At 38.7% G+C, this 22335-nt stretch overlaps 1 protein-coding gene across 1 annotated transcript in view; it reads right to left on the reverse strand.

The window, feature by feature from the left end:
* LOC127582420 (short transient receptor potential channel 3-like) overlaps positions 1-22335 on the reverse strand; it is a 92064-nt gene that overhangs the window by 37593 nt on the left and 32136 nt on the right. The window contains exons 3-7 of the mRNA XM_052037645.1: positions 18589-18642; positions 15432-15620; positions 13240-13404; positions 3715-3931; positions 3385-3618 (exon numbers count right to left, since the gene is read on the reverse strand). Of these exons, the coding sequence (XP_051893605.1) occupies positions 3385-3618; positions 3715-3931; positions 13240-13404; positions 15432-15620; positions 18589-18642 (859 nt within the window). The remainder of the gene's footprint in view (positions 1-3384; positions 3619-3714; positions 3932-13239; positions 13405-15431; positions 15621-18588; positions 18643-22335) is intronic.

The following is a 22335-nucleotide window of genomic DNA, read 5'->3' on the forward strand; positions in this document are numbered from 1 at the left end:
TTTCTAAAACCTGTTTAGGACATGGTGAACTGTAAGCAGAATACCACCATTAATTTTCTTCCTTGCAATGGTCTGCCAGTATTCAACAGAACATTTATATCCACATTGATAAAGTAACTGTGAGAACATTTATCAGACTCACCTACTAAATTTGTACTTTTTTCAAAAGGTGTAGGAAATTTATTCTTGAAATGTGCTGTTTTTATTTCCTAATCTGAAATCAGATGGAATGTATGCAGACTATTTTCTGGATTGGTTATCCTGAAACTGACAGGCAGGCAATTGGAAGGTGAATGCAGGAGTTTTGGCGAACCCACTGTGTCTTTGTAAACTTCCTAAATTTACAAAGGTAGATTTGGTAATTGATGAAGAAAACGGGCTTCATGGAGTTAGTTCCATCCAACTGGAAGAAATCATTTTAAAAGGAACACTTGGAATTGGACTCTTACAAGTTGTTTTAAACCTTTTAAACCCAAATAGGCAGGAGCTTTCAATGTTCATGAAAATTAGTCTTATAGCATGCAACTCTAAATGCATGTTGACTGCTCCCTAAGAAAGACAGCTGCCACAGCCTTCTCATCAGTTTTTGTTCACTGGTAATACAGATAAGCAGGCCACTGAAGAAAAGTGTAATACTTTACCTTATGAAGCCAGAATATTTTACTTAACCTCTTCTGTGACCCTCTTAAAGCATTTACTGTCACTTGTCTCTGATAGTTGATAGCTGCCTTCTTCCCTTTTTGGGATGGGAATTGAACCAGCTGCACTTAAATATGCACCAGAAGGTATGAATAGGAGTGCGCCATTTAGTTCCTCATGCATGTTCTGCTAATCAATGAGTTCATCGCTGTTCTGTGCCCTTCCATCAGAAACCTTTACCATATCCCTTGATATTCGTGTTATAAAAAAAATCAATCTTAAATTTAAATATAACAACTGAGCTGGCACCTATTGTAATTTGTGGAAGATTGTTCCAAACTTCTATCATCTTTTTTCATGTAGAAATGTTTCCCAATTTCACTGCTGAAGAGCCCAGATTAAATGTTTAGTCTAAGTTTCCTAATCCTTGATTTCCTAGCCAACAGAAATCATTTCCTTCTCTCTACCTTTTCCATTTAATATCTTGGACACTTTGATCATTTCACCCCTTTCCTTCGATATGACAGGGGTCAAACCTAGTTTTGTGTAATCTCTCTTTTAAACTTTATCCTGGAATTTTACATACGATTCCAGTAAGTCTTCAATGCAATCCCTCTGCCAATGTAAATTTCCTAGCATGTGTTGCCTGAAAATGCTTCCAATACTCCAGGCATTGTTTAAGCAGGGCCTGGTGTAGCCAAAGGATAATCACCAACCTAATTTATTCTAGTCCTGTCTCTACAAGCCTTACTCGCCTTCTAGATGTATGTTCCAGTTGCCCTGTGTGCCTGTTTATTGTTTAGCTCGTTTGGACTGCTAGTAGAAAAGAACATCGATAAAAATGACCATAACTCATCCAAAACTATCATGGAATACATATTTCAACCACACAAACTAATGGAGAGAGAAACTATGCCAATAGCACAGCCTGAGATGATGACATATTCTACAGCCCTGCATTTAACAACTTTTTGTGTTTCTTTGTTTGTATTCTCACTCTCTAGCTCCCCCCATTAACACATGAAACAGATAATCTCTGCAACATATCTCCACGGCAACCCCAGCCTCATCCTATCACAGCTATTCCCTTTGTCCTATCCATCACCTCCCCTCCTACCCCCACTCACCTTCCCTGCAACTAAAAAACAACTAGCTTTCACTTAGTTCCAATGAAGGCCTGAATTGTTAACTCTGTTTTTCTTTCCACAAATGCTGTCTGACTTGTTGAGGCTTTCTCACATTTTCTGTTTTTTATTTTAGATTTCCAGCATCTGCAGTTTTTTTTCATTGAATTCAACAATTTCACCTAACTAGGCTTTGCAGCTTGTCATAGAGTTGTAAAGTATAGAAACAGGCCATTCTGCCCATCACATTAATGCCAACCATCATGCCCATCTATACCAATCCTACTTGCCTGCATTAATTCCAAATGCCTTTATGCCCTGCTCAATCAAGTGTCTGTCAAGATGCCTCTTAAATGTTGTTACAGTTCCTGCCTCCATCAGCTCCTCTGGAAGCTAATTCCAGATATCAACTATTCTTTTTGTGAAAAATTTACCCCTCTGATCTCCTTTAAACCTCCTCCCTCTCACCTTAAGCCTGTGCCCTCTAGTTTTAGACATTCCTACCATGTGAAACAGACACTGGCCGTCTACCCAGTCTATGCCTCTCATAATTCTATATACTTTTATTATGTCATAGAACATAGAGCAGTACAGCACAGAACAGGCCCTTCAGCCCACAATGTTGTGCCGACATAGCTAATCCCTCCTACCTACAGAATGCCCATATCCCTCTATTTTCCTCTCATTCATGTGCCTATTCAAGCCCCTCTTAAAAGCCCCCAATGAATTTGCCTCCACCACCCTATCAGACAATGCATTCCAGGCATCCACCACACTCTCAGTAAAAAACGTACCCCTCATGTCTGTTCTGAACCTACCCCCTCTCACCGTAAATGCATGCCCTCTCTCAGTCTCAGTCGCCTTCGCTCCAGGTAAAACAGACTCAACCTATCCAATTTTTCCTGATAACTTAAGCCTTCCTGCCTTAAGGCTTCCTACCTCGTAAATCTTTTCCACACCCTCTCTCTAGCTTAACCACGTCCTTCATATAGTGTGGTGACAGAGCCAGGCTGCTCTGATGCAAGGTCATCAACCTGAACATGGTGTTTTTATCTCCACAGGTGCTTAGTATTTCTAGCAGTTCTCTTCTTATTTAAAAAGCTGAGTGTCTAAGGACAGCTGCAACCAAAGTCACCTTTGAATTTACATCCAGAGTAATGTTGGTTTAATGTTCAAAAGCCGAACGGCAGGGGAGAAGGTTTTTTTGTAAATGTCTACCAAAGTTAGAGCAGCAAAGCAAGAGGCATCATGAGGAAACTCAGTTTCAAAAACAGCATCATCATTTGTCAACAAACAATCTGTAGGGGGGAAGAAATTGTCGACATTTCGGGTCAAAACCCTGTATCAGCTCTAGGTGCAGGGTTTGAACCCAAAACGCCAACAATTCCTTTCTCCTCCACAGATGCTGCTTGACCCACTGAGTTCCTCCAGCAGGTTGTTTGTTGCTCCAGATTTGAGCACCTGAGGTCTCTTGTGTCTTCACCATTTGTCAAGCTGTTCAACACCTGAAGAACAACTTCATCTAATTCCATCAAGCTAAATTATTAATCCAGTGATTTTGGAGTTCCAGCAGACCTTACTATATCCTCACAAGCCAAACAGTTAGAGAATGTTACCTTACCATACGTGTAGTACTCCACTTCTGGTGGCAGTGGCACAAGCGACAGGTTATTTTCCTTAACAAGTTCATCTACAAACTGCTGTGCTTTTGAAGCTTCCAGAAATGCCAGGAATCTTGCTGTGAATGCAGCTATAAAAATTGATAGCATTCCAAAATCTAGAAGATTCCACATTTGGAAAATGTACTCCCGTGGCCCTTCTGTCCAGATTTCCTTACATTCTGTCCACATCATGCCTATAAGTAGATTATTTTGTACAGTTAGTTTGTACTCGATTCTTCCCTAAAAGTATGATTTTATTACATACCCTTCCCATGAAGGTAACTACCTACCTAGTATCCACACCATAATTAGCATTTCCGTCCAAGTAAACATGGTGGTTTTCATTCTGAAGACTTGTTCGGGATAATCCAAAACTGTGACATTGGGTAAGGTTTTGATGCCTTCAAATCTATCAGAGGCATTAAATACTAGTAAACACAGAAAGATGATGAAGGATGCTGCATGCATCACAAACTTCATGAAGGGACTTCTTAGAATCTTCCCCAGCTAGAAGAAAAAAATTAAAATATGCATCCATCTTCCAGATACATGCTGATAATCAGTCTTTTTACCTCAGAAAAAAAACTGTTTGCCCTGGTTAACCACCTGGTGTACCCTTTTTTGATACTGAATTTCACACTGGAGGAACTATTTAAGCATTACCACTGGAAGTTGATAACCCAGTTTCTCCTTTCATTCTCCTGCTGCAGTTGACCGTCTGGGGTGTGGTTCCACTGAACTGAGACATCCACTCCCAACTGTCTGTGTTCAAAGACTGAGTGTATTAGCTCTTTGAGCAATGGAGCCTCAATCTTGCTCTCCCTTGATAACCACACATAACTTTTTCCAGCAGGAATCACATATTTTGTTAACAAGGAACAGGAACACTAGTTACTATGCGTTCAAGTCCCTAACTTATTGACATTATGGTCAATGGTAACTTCTTTACCATTGTGCTGAGCTGGATGAGCATAGTACATGCTGGAAGCTGAAGCTGCAACTTTCCTGTTCTATATCAATGTTAAATAGCCCATTTGCTAGTTAACTCATGGACATTGCATTAGTGTATTGTTTTACAATCTTATATCGTTGTGGAAACCAGAAGGTAATAAAAAGTCTTTATAAAGCTGTACATTTTCCTGGTGGCTGCAACATTCTCATTAGACAGCACATTTGCCAATTAAATAATGGACAATGCATTAATGTATTGTTTTACAATCTTAAATCATTGTATAAGTGAGGAGACATCAAAAGTCTTTGCAAAGCTGCACGTTTTTCTGGTTTGGGCAACATCCTCATTAAACAGCACATTTGCTAAATAAATTAATGGCAATGCATTAATGTATTGTTTTCCAAACTTAAATCATTGTACAAGTTAGAAGGCAATAAAAGTCTTTACAAAGCTGCACATGAGTTTTTGAGCTTTTACAATCAGTTTTTCAAGCTCCTCTTGTGATGGATCAATCGTAGTTGTTGTAAAAAGAGCTGAAAAGAGCATCAGCTACAATGTTCAATAACAATAAAAAAAGGTAATGGATAATGCACTTGTGAATAGAGCTAAGCTAAGCTTGAGTATAACAGAGCATAAATCCAACCGCTAATTAAATTTTAACATGAAAATACCTTGACAAATTGGTATGATAGTAAATCAGCTATTACCAGTTCAAGCCATTTTAAATCAACCAATATTTCACTTTCATCTTTACTTAAATATTAAAATGTCAAAGTATTGATGCTGCCTGACCTGCTGAGTTCCTTCCGCACTTTTTGTATATTGCTCAGATTCCAGCATTTGCAGAATTTCTTGTGTCAGGTTAACGATAATTTTTAATTCTAGCAGTCAAGGCCCGAAGAAGAAAGCCAAGGCTAACAAGGAAAGAGTATGATGACCATCACCCTTATTTGGTTGGGATAGTCTCATAGAGACATAGAGTTAGACAGCATAGAAACAGGCACTTCAGCCCAAATCTCCAACTGAAAAACAACCCTTTACTACCGTCCTCTGACTCCTTCCACCAAGCCAATTATTTTTCTAATTGGCTAGCTCATCCTGGATCCCATGTGATCTCACTTTCCAGACCAGTCTACCATGCGGGACCTTGTCTTGCTAAAGATCATGTAGACAACATGTACTGCCCTGCCCTCAATCAAGGCTGTTGGCCACCTCTTCAAAAGACTCAATTAAATTCATGAGACACAATTCCCATGCACAAAGCCATGCTGACTATCCCTAATCAGTCCTTGCCTTTCCAAATGCAGATAGATCCTGCTCTCAGAATCCCCTCCAGTAACTTAGCCATCACTGATGTTAAACTCACTGGTGTGTAGTTCCCTGGCTTGTCCTTGCAACCCTTCTTAAATAAAAGCACATTAGCCATCCTCCAGTTTTCCGGTACCTCACCTGTGGCTAAGGATGATAGAAAAATCTCTGCCAGGGCCCCAGCAGTTTCTTTTCTTGCTTCCCACAACATCCGAGGATACACTTGGGATTTATCCACCTCAATGCATCTCAGGAAGTCCAACAACTCCTCGTAATAGCTATAAGTTTCAGGACTTCCTTGTTCTCTTCCCTGATTTCCCTACATCCATGACCTTCTCCACAGGAAATACAGATGAGAAGCATTCATTTAAGACCTCTCCATTCTCCAATGGCTCCACACGTAGATGACCACACTGAAAGGGACCCATCTCTCCCAAGTTACCCTTTTATATATAATCTGCCAAGGATATCTCATGTCACCTTTTTACCCTCTTGATTTCCTCCTTAAGTGTACTCCTACATCTCTTATACTCCTCAAAGCATTTGCTTGATCCCAGTTTCCTATACCTGACATATTCCTCCTTTTTCCTGACCAGAGCCTCAATATCCTTTGTCAGCTGGCCTCGTTCTTTACTCCAACAGGAAGACACTGGCCCCAAACTCTCCCTATCTCACTTTTAAAATCCTCTCACATGCCTGACATTCCCTTACTTGCCAACAGACTCTCCCAATCAACCTTTGCCCTCTCAATCCATGAATATCCAGTCCCATTCCCGTTCCGGAGTATCTTTTGGTTCAGAATTCAGTGGCTGTCCTGTAAAGCTTAATACAGCACATACCCTCCACATTTGTTTGCTGCATATCCCACCCCTGCTCACAACTGACCTCCAAACAATGTTCATGCTTACTTTATGAAGATCCCCCAGGAATGCTCCATCAGTCATGGCAAGACCTAGGTGCAGCCGATTGGAAAGAATCCTCTCTGTACATGATATGGAATTGCTGCACCTTCGGAATCCCTCACAAGACTCCAAGAGGAGTCCAGCATTGGAAGACAGTCAGAAAAACAGCCACAAACAACTAACTGGAACTTCAAGATATGAATAGTCTGTCCATGTCATCTGCATGTCTGCTGGGCAAGCCTCCTCACAGTGTCATGTATTAACTATTACCACTCCATAGAATATAAAACATAGAACATAGAACAGTGCAGCACAGGAACAGGCTCTTTGGCCCACCTTGTCTGTGCTGACCATGATGCTAATCTAAGTTATTTCCACCTGCCTGCACATGATCCATATTCCTCTATTTCCTGCCTGTTCATGTGTCTGTCTCAATACCTGTTAAACGTTACTATCATATCTGCTTCCACCACTTCCCCTGGCACCTATTATCCTCTGTGTAAAAAAAACTTGCACATCTCCTTTAAAGTTTCCTTCTCTCATCTCATACCTATGCCCTCTAGTATTTGACATTTCCTTCCCAGGAGAATGACTATCTACCTTCTCCACTTCTTGTCTTCATCATTGTAAGGTCACAGGAGATACCATCCATCCAGCCACCCCTCAGCCCAGCATGCAGACGTAGCACCCAGCAGTTCAGGAGGAGGATATAATGTCATTGTGTCTGTCTCCACCATCTCGCTGCTCAGGTACCAGCATCTTAAGGGCTGAACAAGCTGGAATGGAGGCTTATATTTGATGTGGAGAGACAACTGGCAAGCACCATCTACAGGGAGACCATGGGAAAAGGTACATCAGTGTGTCAGGTCCCTGGAGGTAGAGATTAAGCATCAATTCTGCCTTGTGGGGTGGATGAGGACAACGCTAGAGAGCCGTATGTGGGAAGGCTGATGTCGAAGTGCCAGCCAGTACTGTGCAGAGTATTGTCGAATTCTATAAAAGAACTTATGTACTTAATGTGTTAAAACTTTGGCATCTACATGGAAGGGAGCTGAGCTGACCAACAGCTCTGCCTGTCTATCTGGTGCTCAATGCCACATTGGAAGCTCTGGGGAAGACTGGAAAGAAAGATCTCACAGGCTGGATGTGGTCTATGGCCATACATTAATGTACAAGCAAATACTATGCCCAGACGTGCAAGATGGAATTTTGAGAACTAGATAATTCACTGAAAATGAGTGCGATTCCATGATTTAGACATAAAAGCATTGAAATTCAATTGCAATAGGCTCAAAAATAATATGATATCTGACCAAATTTTAGGCCATTATATATTCAAATACTTATCCAATCTACACATACAAAAGTATAATATTCAGGGACATAGATTTTATTAAGTAGTAATTATGGCTTAGCACATTATTAAAAACTCACATGCAGACAGTGCAACAAAATGTAATCGTTTCAGAGCATTTCACAGCAAGACCAGTTACCTGAGTTTACATCTGCACATTGACTTCTAACAATTGTGCTTCTGGAGAACTGACTTTAATTTCTAGATTTTCACATTTAACACCGGATGTATTGGCAGCATTTGAGGTATAATGATTGACACTGATGTCCATGAACAAAATTAGCAAAGGTTCCTTTTCCAGTTGTTACCCAGGTGTATTTGTATGAAAGCAGGATTGGACTGAGCTACATACAACAATTGCAAAATGATGTACTGAAAGGCTGACACCAGAGGAAATTGTACCCTGATCAAAGTTTGCACAATCAGCAATAGAGTAGAATAGCAGAGGGACATCAGACTGGGGAATAATAACCATACTATTGATAAAGTATATTTAGAATGGAAGATAATTCTGTTGACATAATCTGAAGGAAGATCTTTATTTGCCAATGTATTTGCTTTCTGCAACTCAATTTGCTAAAACAATCACAGTTAAATCTGAAGCAAAGTAAAAGCTCTGGCCCTGATATAAACATAATTAACAAATAAGCCAACGTTAGGAAATGATGTGATGTTTTGTTCCTTAATCTATTTACGTTATCGATCTATGGATGGTATTAATGTATATGTCACCAAAGAATATATCTTCTTTTTAAGAAGAGGGCTTTGAAAGAATTTTCAGCAAGTCTGTTGTGACTCCTGGTAGTCAATTTCCAAAACTGAAGCACAAAGAATATCTTGGCTCTGAGCTAGAACATTTTCATAAATGAAGTACGCAATCTGTGAATTTATATTTTGTTATGCATATGTACAAATCATAATAATGTTTTGAAAAATTCTTTGCAACATCAAAAATTCATATTAATTACATTGTTTTGCTTTGTTTCCTCAATGAAAAATTGAGCCATTAGTTCTACAAGCTCAGATCATTGACTTTTTACACCGTAAGCATAACATTTGCAAACACCAGCAGATTTTTGGAAAATGTAGCTAATGAACTCAAGAGGTTATTCACAGTGAATCACTGTGTATAGCATCAAGGAGGAGTAAATGCAGTGAGACCAAGAAGAGTTGGTGGAGTCAGGCACAATGGCACTGTATCCTTCTCCTGAACTGGTGGGTGCACTAATCACTTTTTCTGTGATGTCTGCAGGCAACAAATTAGTTATTAGGACAGTTTACCATTATGCTACCCAAGAGGAGTTAGGGCAGCAAAATTAAAGGTGATGGTGACTCTGATCACAATTAGTGGTGTCATCATTGTCGGGAGCCTCCATACAGTAAACGCCTCAGCACTACGATTGCTTTGCTAAAATATGCTAAGGCCTGTATAGCCTGCTGAAGATTGAATGATGGATTTGGTCCTCTGAGGATAATGCCAGCTAATCTTCTTGCAATGATCTCTTTCATCATCTCTCATATCAGAAATGACCAAGGATCAATAATTTTAGAGTGATTTCTCAAAAGGCAATGGATTCTGAAAAAATTAAGTTAGATGCCCTCTTGCTCACTGAATAAGAAAGGTAGTATTCTTTGAACTTTCCTTTTTAAAGAAAATATGTCTAGAAGTTCATTCCCACTCCAATCCTGCTACGTTGTGAGATCAGCTCATTGTACTTCCCCCAAAAATTCAGTTCCAATGAAGTCGATATATAGGTGTGTAATGGTACTGAATGAATTTCTGGGCAAACTGTTCCACTGAATGGTTGTAAATTCTTTGTTTATAGCCAACATTCCAACAATTTTGTAGACGTGTCTCAACTGCTTCTGTGCTAATATTAAAATTTGTTGCATGTTCTGATCAAATAAAAACAGAACTGAATCTAGGCTTAAAACCAGACCAGAAGCTGAGAAAAATGATACTGCCTCGTTAAAAGCCTTTCTGTTTGTGAAACAAGTGAATTTTAATAAAAGGAAATTGCATGGAGGATAACTAAATGCAACTTAAAATAGGAATTGATTATTTTAGTGAAGTGTTGGACATTACACTGGTCTAACAGGCCATCAGAAAGCACTGGGGTGCACGAGTCAACTAAGGATCCATCCAAATCAATGTCCACATAATTTTCCAGCAACACGAGTAATGCTTATCCCCTCTCAAGATCACTTTACCCCTCCATCTGTGCAGAACCTGTGAACTTATGTTTTATTACGGGCATGTACTAATCACACATTTAATAGTATTAAATGTGTGATTAGTACATGCCCGTAATAAAGCAGATGATATTAAAGCAGATGAAGACAGACAAACAAGGTTCAGGAGCACAGCAATAATTTCTGCACCAATATGAAAAATTGTTTTAAGTGGACTTGAATAATTTACCAAGCTGCACTCTTATCGAGATTGACATTTTAAATCTTAGTTGAAGAAACGCCTGGACATGCAAAACAACTTTCCATTACTACAGCTTCATAATATACTTCCATGGTGCTTTACACATAAAAGTCACAATTCATAGGTATGAGGTGGTGGCATTGGCATTTCCTTCTTTTCCACTAAAACTCTTGCTGCATATTAAGAGAAATTCAGGAATTGTACAGTACTCAATTTCATGTTGGTAGAATTCTGAGGACAGCCATTTTATCTAACTTCATTGCATGTGTGTTTTTTTGTCTCCAACCATTCTGGTGGGCCTTTCAAGATATAAGGCAGGCCACAATATTCATGACCTCCAAGAATATTCACCATCTGACTCATCTGTATGATTTATCATTGGGAGTTGTGCTGTTCTCATTATTTCAAAAAGATAATTTTTTAAAAGAGCAATATGATTAATTAATGTAGGGTGATCACACATGCATACATGTTATATCAACAGCTTCGAAAGTAAAAATTATCTCTTATATTTATTCAGTAATATAAATAAATATGTGGGGTTTCCAGTGTTTAAAACAATAGATATCTAGTTACCAGTGTGCATTTGATCAAAGATATGTTGGACATCGTGGTGGTGTCAGTAAAATCAGATCCATGTGTTTGGAGTTAAAATACATCTCTGGTCTCCAGGTGTTTCATTAGGAAAAAAGATAATTTTGATGGCGATCTAGATAACATTAGGGTCAGAGATTGACTGCTAACATCAGAAATAAAAAATATATTAGAAATACAAGATTTTGCTAAATAAAAAATTGGCATGGTTATTCCTTAATTTAAGAAAAACAAAAGAATTGAAAGAAATCATTTACTCCATTAGTTTGAGACCTACTCTCTGTATAATGTACAATAGCAGAGATTTTTTGTCAGAAACATAGATATTACTAAAATAGAAACAAAAACAGTTCAACAAAATTCACTTCCTCAAGTAAAGTATAACATCCCCGAATTACTGTAAACTATGATGATTATACTGGAAGCACCATAGGAGCAGATTATGAAACAGATAATGACAATTGTTTTCTCTGACTAGTCTATTCTTCAGCTGAAGTTCAAAATACCAATCATAACAAGAGTGTAAGTTTTCCTAGTCCACCTACAAACAACATATCATATTGGAGTAAAGAATTAATTTGGTACTCCTGAAGACTGTTTCTCTATCTTCATCTGCTTTAGTTTCCTTATTTTCAGTTACTACTGCATCTTACAAGGTTCAAATATGTCGCATGAAAAATGTTTCAAGTCAACCCAGTAACATTAAATCATGACCCTGTAAATCCATGACATGCATTAATATGTGAGATTCTTGATTGTTCCTGCTGCAATTCAAACTATTTTTTCACCTTCGTCTTACAATGCATTATATCAACAATTATAGTTATATATCGCAACGGTACGGATCACTTTTCAATAGATTTTTATGATTAGAATTTTATGTAAGAGCTCTATTGAAGACATCCATGATTTTTTTAAGCATATGTGCCAGAGGAAAACTTCTTTTAAAATATATTTACATCACTGTACAAGAAACAAGTTATTAGGATAGACCAGTGACATAGTAAAGGTACCGATGTCTTAAAAGGGTTTTTTAAAATATAAATATACAAAAACTTTAGCCTTGAAGCTGTTCCAAACCTCAAAATGTGTGCTAAGCTGTTGATGTGCAGTAAGTTAATGTATGTCCTGTGTACGCAGCCTTTGCTGCCGCTGAAACTGAAGCCATCACTAAGAATTGAATCAGCTCTGCACAGTTTTTCATCTTCTAGCTTCACCATCACAGAGTAACTCCAGCATGCCACAGATCAGGGTCACATTTAAGAGAGACCTGGGAAGGTAGGAAGAGTTGGAGCCTCAGACGGGGACAGGAACTGAAGGTTGGGTTTGGAGCAGCAGGGCTTTGGGGAATAGGGGCTGGGACATGATTGGGCTGGGGTCTGGTGGTGGGACAGCCTGAGACCTGCATTTTGTGGGTGGATTGTGGTTGGAGCATGTGGTGAGCAGAAAATGTAGATGGGGACCAACCTTTAGGAGCATCTATGCAGCTAACTTCATGGTCTTGGGCCAGGTTAAGCTGATCTTCATTAAGTTGTGCCAAAGCTTCTTGTAGGTTATGAATGTCCAAATGAATTTGATAGAAATGGCATCAATATGAGCATTAAATGCCTTTTGATGCCTGTACATGTATTTGGATCCTTCTATGTGTGTTTTTAATTCATGTCCATTGTGGACAACATTTCTAAGCCTTAGTAATTTTAAATTAAATTTTTATCCCTTTAATAACGGCTTTAAACTGAGCAAGATAAAGTCTCTGATGAAATAAGAAGACAAGGGCAAGCCTTAGGCTAAAATTTAAAATGTAAAGAGTTGAATTTCAAGGTACATGTTTCTACAGCTACTTCTGAGGAAAATAGAATGAAAAATGACAACTCTTGAAGTAGTAATGCCATTTACAGTAACAATGACATCCAAACAAATACACCACATGTGCAGATTAAGTTGCTGCTCACAAATTGAAACCTTTAATTTATGTCTTCCATAACCTGTGGCATTATGTTTGCATTTAAATTGTGAAATGATGCAAACAATGTACATTTATCATTATTTTCATAACGAACCAGGCTTTGAAAATACATTGTGGGTTATTAGTCATGTTATATTGAGCTGAATGCATTAATCTGGAATTCATTTAAAATAAACTGATTTATTGCATGGATAAGATATTGGAAAAAGAAATATGGGACAGCTGGGTTAAGGATTTGTATGCCAGCACACCACAGTGATTTCAAGGCTTTTTGAAATTTCTTTCACAAAGACAACACTGCATACCTTGCTACATGGTGCAATCCAATAGCCAATTGCAAGAAATGGGAGTCCAATTGCAATAATGAGCACCACAAGGCATTTCATGGTGATGGGTTGCTCCCGTAATCCTGAGAGGTTTTCATACCATATTGTGAGTAGCTGCTGCTGGCAATTTGGGTGGGCTACAAACTGTAAGGAAGACATAATTATTGGTTAAAACAATACCTCCAACATACAGTATAGGTGGACAGGTAAAATAACCTCTTCTTATTCCAATACTCTTCTGTTCTCATACATTTTATTTATGTGAATGCTTTTGTAGAAAACAAGTAACCAGAACAATTGTCAATGTGACTGAGGCTTTGCTTTACTATTCTTTCCTCTGAGTCAAAAGGTTCAGGGTCTAAATCCTGCTCCAGACAGGACTGGGAAGTGAAGATTTGGGTTGGCATCCAGCAGAATATATTCAGCCAGTGGTGAATCCCCTTTGATAAAAGCGCTGTAGAGTCCATAAAACCAGATGCTTACACCAGCTCCCCATCAGCTGCTGTAAAAATAGTAATAGATAACAAAAGAGTGGATTCACTGGCAGCATGGTAACCTTCAAAATGGTTTTACACTGGAAGAACAGAATGTTCTCTCTGTGTAATAGAATGTCCTCTCAGATCCTCCCTGACAGTTAACTTTTACCACCTTGTCTCTTAGCTGTCCTACCACAGAGGGTAAATGTAAAGGCCAGGCAGAGAAAGAGGGAGTATTCAGAGGCTGTTTTTTAAAGGCTTACTGAAATTTAGTTAAAAAATGAAGGGATTTTCAACTTCTACACAACATAGACATGATATCAGAAGGATTATGGATTGCCAGTTTCAGGTAGTTGGAAACTGTCAGCTTTTTAACAGAAATTCTTGGCTGTCAGGATTTGTCGAGGATGGGAGTGAGGGAGCTATTGCTCCAAGCTGCTGCCATATGAGGTAAACATAAAGATTATTAAAAAAAAACCCTAAGGCGTTACCTTTTCTTACTCAGATGAGAAGTGAATGCACAGGAGTTGATACTCCTCTCATGAGAAACATGGAATGAGACAATAAGGAAATGCTCATTTGGCTAATTATATCCATGGTTGCTCTTTGGTAGGACTATCCCACCCTTCTACTGTTTTTCAAACATCTATACATACAAGTAGTGGCATTCTCAGAAAGGATAGAAAGTTCATGTTCAATGGAGCAAATACCAGAGCCCTAGAATGATGCCTCACATACCAATGCAAGCGATCTCTTGGAGGACAGATTGATGGAATATGGTGACAGGTCTTAGACCTCTTTAAACACTGGCATCAAAGGCTCAGAGAAAGATGGCAAAGAAGTTAACATTTAGTATCAGGCAGAGGATGCTTTTCAAACTTTTTAGTTATTTAAACATTGCAGCCTTGAAACTGCTCTAAGAGGGAGCATTAAAGCTGAAGTTCCTTTATAGATTATCTGATATTTATTTCTTTTAATCACTGCTGTCAAAATAGTGGACACAAGAATTTCAGATAGACACTCAACGTCTATCACTATTCCATAGACTGTGTGGTTGATTTTATATCTATCAGTCCAGGCGAAGGTCAATATGGGAAGGTTAAAATCATCAGGCTACATACCCCCTTCGATCTTGATTGCAATATTACCCTTTAGAGTTTTCCAGGTAGATAAGACTGGCTGCTAAGGCTGGTGGAAGTTTCAAGTATCTGTACAAATTAGGAGCATCTTGTCAAAAAGACCCCAATGCAGTTTTAACCAGGGCCTGAATGAGCTATTGCAACAGCTTTCCCTCCAGTAGGAACTGTCTTTGCTGATAGTCTTCATGCATAAGAAGATATTCAGGGAAACCTAAAACTTTCTTTTGTGAAACCAGAATGATTCTCACAGAGAAAAATGCAGCCTCTCAAAACCCAGACTTTCCATTTCCTTCACGTGAGACCCTTCTGAGATCTTCACTCCTGCCAATTACTTAGAAGTCAGAAGGGAGCCAAGGACACCTATCCCTGTCCTTCGCCAGCCTCTGTCATTTCTATGCTTGGCACTAGTGAGTCAGCACACAGCAGTCAATTTAATTGAAATCCATGTCTACTTAATCTGGAACAAAAAAAAAATACTGGATATAAGTTCTTAGTGGACATTGTTAGTTGTAATTATAATTGTAACTATATGGTAAAACTCTAAAGGAAAGTGTACCTTTTTGACTTCATATTTAATGGCCAGTTTGACACGGGTCAAACCCGCTCTTTGACCGTGGTGTCCTTCATCTTGATCAGCTTCCACATCACCATTCAAAATAGCTTCAACTTCCTCACTGTCTCGGCACAGGTCAAGAACACCAACGACAAAGTCCTTGCATTGCATAGATAGCTTGCGGTAGTCATTCTATATAAAAACAATAAAAAGATACTGCTCAAGAAATTGGTTTCGTATATCATGTGGGTATTCTGTCTATGGAGTGCAAAAAGGTAAATTTGTTTAAAAGTTATATTTTCTCTCTTATTTTGAAAAATAATTCTTCGCTCTTTTGTTTCCTCCATGCCACAATCCCCAAGCAAGTTGTGAAGAGAGAAAGGCAGCCTCAAAATTGGAAGAACTGAATGCTCATGTGTTAACTCATTCAAAAATTTATGCTTAAGCTTTCAGGGAAATATTTTATATCTTTTCAAAACATTTCTATAAAAATCAAGCTGAAATGGGCAATATACAAGATGCTAAGATAGAGGTATCAGATTGCAGTTCTATCAACAAGGGGAAGCATCCATTAGTTCACCGTAGAGTATTTATTTATTCATTATGGGATGCTGGCGTTGCTGGCAATCTTTTTGCCCATCTGTATTTGCTCTTGACAGGGTGGTACAGAGTTACTTCCTTGAACCATAACAGTCTTTGTGATAAAGCTACTGCCACACTGTGTGGTAGGGAGTTCCAGGATTTACATCGAGCAATGGTGAAGGAACCATGATATATTTCCAAGTCAGGATGGTGTGCAAGTGAGAAGAGAACCTGCAGGTAGTGGTGTTCCTATAGTCATACTGCCTTTATCCTTATTGGTGGTAAAGGAATGGATTTTGAAGTTCAGTTGGTATAGCTAGGCAAGTAACTGCAGTACATTTTATAGATGGTCACAGCACAAGATGATAGCACAAGGAGTGAACGTTTAGTGCAGTGGATGGATTGCTGGTCAAAGCAGTTTGCTTCATTCTGGAGCATTGTCTGACCAGTACTCATCCAGGAAAGTAGAGATTATTCCACCATAAAAACTGACCTGTGGCTTATAGACAGAGGAAATGGTCTGGGGTGTCAGAAGATAAGTCACTCATTGCAGAACATCAAACATCTGACCTGCTTTTGTGGCCACACTACCACGACTTTATGATAGCAAACCCAATGAATGTCAAGGCACTGTCAAGGTAGTTAGATTTTCTCTTGCTGGAGACAGTGTTGGCCTGACACTTGTGGTGTACACAGTGTCCACCTCTCTTCAGCACATGCCAGAATATTGTCTAAGTTTTGCTACATGCAGACATGGATAGGTTCATTTGCTGAGAAGTTGCAAGTAAAACTGAACATTGTGCAATTATCAATGAAACATCTGCAGCCTTGGATGAGCAGATGACGGTCATTAATCTTTGGACGCTGTCCTGACGAACACCTGCAGTGATGTGCTGAAGAAGGGTCCTGACCCGAAACATTGACTGCCTGCTTTTCTCCACAGATGCTGCCTGACCTGCTGAGTTCCTCCAGCATCATTGTGTTTTTCACCTACAGTGATGTCCTGGGGCTGGGATGATTGACTTCAATAATCGCTCTATCAGTTCCCCTTAATATCTAGTACATTTCAATCAAATCATTCCTTAACCTTCCCTTCTAAATTACAAGGAATATTGTCATGTAATTTCTCCTTGTACTTTAACTCTTGGAGCTCAGATATCATTCTGATAAATCTTCACTTCACTCCCTGCATGGTCGATCTATCCTTCCGATGCAGTGTGCAGAATACTCTAGGTGCAGTTTAACCTCGTTATTAATAGCTGCAGCCTAACTTCTACTCTTTTGTGTTCCATTTCTCTAGATATAAGGGGCTGAATTCTGTTAGCTGATTGCATGTTCAACACTCCAGGAAAGAGAATCATGAGGAGCAGAGATATTTAGAACTTTTAACCATAAATACTATCTGTGAACTCAACATGAATTCAAATTCATTTTTTTTAATCCAATCCATTATTTTGACATCCATATTTGGTCAGACCACTCTTGATAATCCAAGAATACTTCACAAGAAACAAAAAGGGTACTGCAGAACAAGCCTCTCAACTCAATGTTTTGAGCTAACTGGAGACCATTAAATTGATAAAATATTCAATGACTTCACAATGACTAAGCCTGGGGTGGACATTATTTTGTGTTTTCTTTCTGCTTTAGAGATCAGTTTGATGGTATTTTTTAAGATCCACAAATAAGACTGTAAGAGTGTATTTACACATGGTAACATGTTGAGCTCAATGGCCACGTGATACTTTTTTGATTTTGTTTCATTTCAGCATTTTCCCATTTGGTACAGATGAAGTAGGGCAATGAAGCTATCCTCTATTTGATGGTATTACTTGTAGTTATCATATATATTTTGGGAAGGAGAATGATACATAAGAGCGTAATTGAATCATGCAGCAGTGTCACTTAAATCAGATAAAATTACATTATCATGTCAGAACTGGCAGGCACATGGAATGCATTCCTGGACTTTTCCATTGCTAATGGTATCCTTTTAAAAGACAAAACGAAAATATTCTAACTGCAAAAATAAACATGAAAGACAAAGATAACCATTTGCTTTAGAGAAACATAAGCAGGAATTTGAAAAGCCTAAAAAAAACCTGTATGTATGTAATTGGGATGACACAGAAGAAGAAGACTGCACTAATAAATAATTGTCTTGATGTGGTATATACTGCTTTTATATCCCTGTAATTGTAAGCATGCTAGTGGCTGGGAACCCAGCACTCCTTCACTGGGAAAGAGGAAATATCCAAGAGTGTGAACATCATTTTCATTCATTATCCAGTTCAAGGCAAGCAAAAGTATTGGAGCTGGTCGTTTCAATTTCCTATTGACCAGCAGTGCAATGTGGCTTGAGAAGGCCAGAAAGGAAGAGGAGAACAGACAAACAAAATCTAGACTAATATAGAACTGTGATGTAGTAAGTGAACTTATTTTCTGGTATTCAGTTGGTCAGGAATCTGGGACTATATCATCTGTCTAACCTTTCACATAAATTATGGATTATGGCATAGAGTAACCTAAAAAGAGAGAATGGAGAAAAATATAACTACAAGAAAAGGTTAACGCTCACCGATGATGTCACCTTGTGTGGACCCTTTACCAATTCAATTTTCTTGTTTTTAAGCTAGAAAAAAGATAATGGAGAGGCTTTAAGATCCTAATGGCAGCCTAATGGCACTGAATAGGTGAGGTTACAAAGTTAATAGTTGGTATAATTTTATCATTATTTTTGTCATTCAATATATTATGCAATTGAATTGTCTCCTTGATCCTTCCAAAAGAATTTGAGAACATGATTACTCTCACATGAAACTGGTAAAACAACAATAAAATAAATTTAAACATTTTGATCACTTCTCACATTAGGTATCACCAAGAAAAGCTGAAAAAGAAAGTCTGCGCAGACTTAAAATTGGAATGTTGCTTTGTAAAGACTGGCTTCAAACTCATAACATTAATAGATAAATGAAAGTGACTCATCTACTTTTGTCTGTATTTTGTGGGAAACATAAATCACACCTCAAAGAATAAAAAGTGCAACATGTCTGTCACGCTGTGTTGACAGGGTGAGTTTTTAGATACTTATTTGCTCTGTTAACTTTGCCACTTTGCTTAAATTAAACAGAAAGGAAAACCTACCAGTCATTAACCTCCAGGCAGATTGCAAAAGCCAACTACCTTGAAATTCGATCACATAACACTGTTTATTTCAGAACTGGGTGATTAAAAACACATTTGGATGAAGTGATAGATGATAACAACCATTTGTGGGTTGTTTTGCATCACTCAGGAGTTCTATTGCACTCTTCCCAGCATCAGATATGCTTTAAGTGATGTAATTTCCTCTGCATATGTTCTTTGTGGAGCATTACTGAGGAAATAGTCAACATTGTCTTGGGAGAACCAGCATTGACCACACGCAAGACAACAGGGTTTTCATTGCATGGTGCCAGGAAGCTCCATACTTAAATTTTATCCTTCAGGATCTCCCTATGGAACAGAACTACTTCCCAACCCAGTGATCTTAACCCCTGACACCCCCAGTAGGTCAGATATCTAATGCACGACAATTGACATAACACTTACATTCTCCGTGTCCTTCAAGCAAACATTTATGATCCACATCAAATCTTTCACTCAACCTTCAATATGCACAAGGCATGTATAATCTATCAACCACTAATTGTGATAAATTTTGTGCACATTTGGGCACGGATGATGTATTAAAAAATATTTGCTACAACCAAATTTCAAAGGTATTACATCTAAAAGTAAGCATAATTCAGTTCAAAAGATCTCAATAATCTATCATAAGGCCATCAATTGTTGTGATAACTGTACACCAGCTTGCATAAATTAAAGTCCTAACAAAGGCAAATTAATTTATCACAAATATCCAAATCCACTTTTACTAAATCTGGAAGTGCGGCATGTTTGAGTTGTGTTGTGATCATGATCTAAATGTTATTTTTTGTAATTATCTCATTGCCACCACCCCATTCTTTCTTGAGGTTCAAACAAGCCTTCAAAGTCGGTCTATCAAAAACTCACTCCACTAGTTCATTCTCTAGCCTCACAACCCTCTATGTCGTAGCATTGTGCACAAGATGTTCACACAAGGTTTGTGTGCATATACTGCAGGCACCAAGCACGTTTCTCTTGGATTAGTGCACATGTAGCTGCGAGTAATTTCTGTCTTCTCTTTTGCATTTAATCCTCTTGGCTCCTGGTAGTCCTGATCCACTGTGGCACTGATCCTTCAATAGCCCCATTTCCCGAGGGCCTGATGGGCCTGATTTCATGATGTTAGGGTGTTCTCAATCTCCAATCACACCTGCGCCAGTCCTAATCCTTTGATCACTGCCCACATCAGTGGTTCTGACTCTCCAATCCCTGATAAGCCCCACACTTCCACCCGGATCCACTGATTCCACTCCCACCTCATTGACTACGGATCTCCGGGAAGACCTCCTACCATTATCCTTCTCTCTCCCCCAACCCCGTGGATTTGGCTCATTCCTGGACAATTTCCCTTGTCTTGAGCAGGATTTCTGAGCCCCAGGAAACCTGTGCTGAAGACATTGAAGTAGGAATTCAACTACACAAGAAACATGAATTAAGATGGTAATGCATTGGGACCCATGAAGACCTGTCCTGGTGTTGTGCACAAGATGTTCCACAAGGTACATGTAATGTAGGTAACAACCATGGTTTTTTGTATTAGTGCACATACAACTACGAATAATTTCAGTCTTTTCATGCACCAGCAGAAAACAACCTGCACAAATTAACATCATGCCAGCATTGCTTAAAGGAATGTTATTGTTGACCTCAACCAACCCTCCTTCTCTGATGCTTACTCTGAGCTCCTTGTAGAAGGGAAATTGACACACGGCTGTTGACTGCAGCAGAAGACCAGTTTATTCCAGGTGGTGACACTGCTATAAAACACATTGTGTTGTTTACAGCACACTGCTGGATTGGTATAAAGTAGCAGAACTTCTGCTTATGGAGAGATAAATTTTATCCTCAGTAATGAGTATCAGGCAATGCAAGCAAGTGAAGAGACTTCACCACATTGCTGGAATGCAACATTGTTGCAGGCTGCAAGACATAGTGTGCAACAGCTGCAGCTACCTGGAGACATCTGAAGACCACAGGGTAACTGTGACCTACTCTTAAAGGTAGAGCAGTCTAGACCAACAGGTGAATGGTTGGTGATATCATTGCCTTTGAAAACCATCCTCTGGAAACATTGCTCTTTAGAGAAGTGGAGAGAGCTTCCATATAACGCTTGAAGGCTACATCCTCTGCACCAAAGTCCTTCCCTCAATTACTCCTATGCCCTTCTTATTGAAAGAAGCCTTGCCTTCAGTTGTTCTCCTCTTGCTACCGGTTGTGCCAGGCCAAAATAGCTTGGAAAAAAGACTTGTCTCAATATTGTGAAAAGCAATCTGTTCAATCATTGCAGCTTCACAGAGCTTTCCACCAACTTGATCCCCAACAAACCTGCACATAATCGATGATGCCTTTAAATAGCACAGATATATGGCTGCTTCCCACTGTTCAGATCTCATTTCCTTGGCTGAAACAGTGCATTAGCGGCATACACTAACTTAACGGGACAGATACCAAATGCGCATTGCATAATGATTGACATAACACCTGCATTCTCCATGTCCTTCAAGCAAAGGTGTATGATTCACATCAAATCTTTCACTCAACCTTCAGTATATATTAGGCATCTATCAAGCTCTAATTGTGATCAATTTTGTGCACATTTGGGCATAGATGATGTATTAAAATATTTGCTACAACCAAATTTTGAAGGTATTATATTTAAAAGTAAGCATAATTCAGTTTAATAGGATCTCAATAATCTATCATAAGGCCATCAATTGTGATAACTATGCACCACCAGATTGAAGTCCTAACAAAGGCAAATAAATTTATCATAAATATCCAAACTCACCTCTGCTAAATCTGGAAGTGTGGCACATTTGAGTTGCATTACAATCATGATCTAAAAATTACTTACTTTAATTATCTTAGTGCCACCACCCTATTCTTTCTTAAGTATTCAAATAAGCTTTCAAAGTTGTTCTGTCAAAAACTCACTCCACTAGTTCATTCTCTAGCTTCAGAACACTCTATGTATTTTTTAACTTACTGTTTGTCCTACACCCTTTACATTTAATTCTAAATCGGATGTACCCTAATTCTAGACTGTTAAGCCACTGGAACTGATTACTACTTCACTCTAACCCTTCATAATTTGAAATAACTTTAATCACCCAGTAATCCCTTCTGAGTTTTT

Source organism: Pristis pectinata, chromosome 2 (assembly GCF_009764475.1).
Source record: "Pristis pectinata isolate sPriPec2 chromosome 2, sPriPec2.1.pri, whole genome shotgun sequence".
Classification (NCBI taxonomy): domain Eukaryota; kingdom Metazoa; phylum Chordata; class Chondrichthyes; order Rhinopristiformes; family Pristidae; genus Pristis; species Pristis pectinata.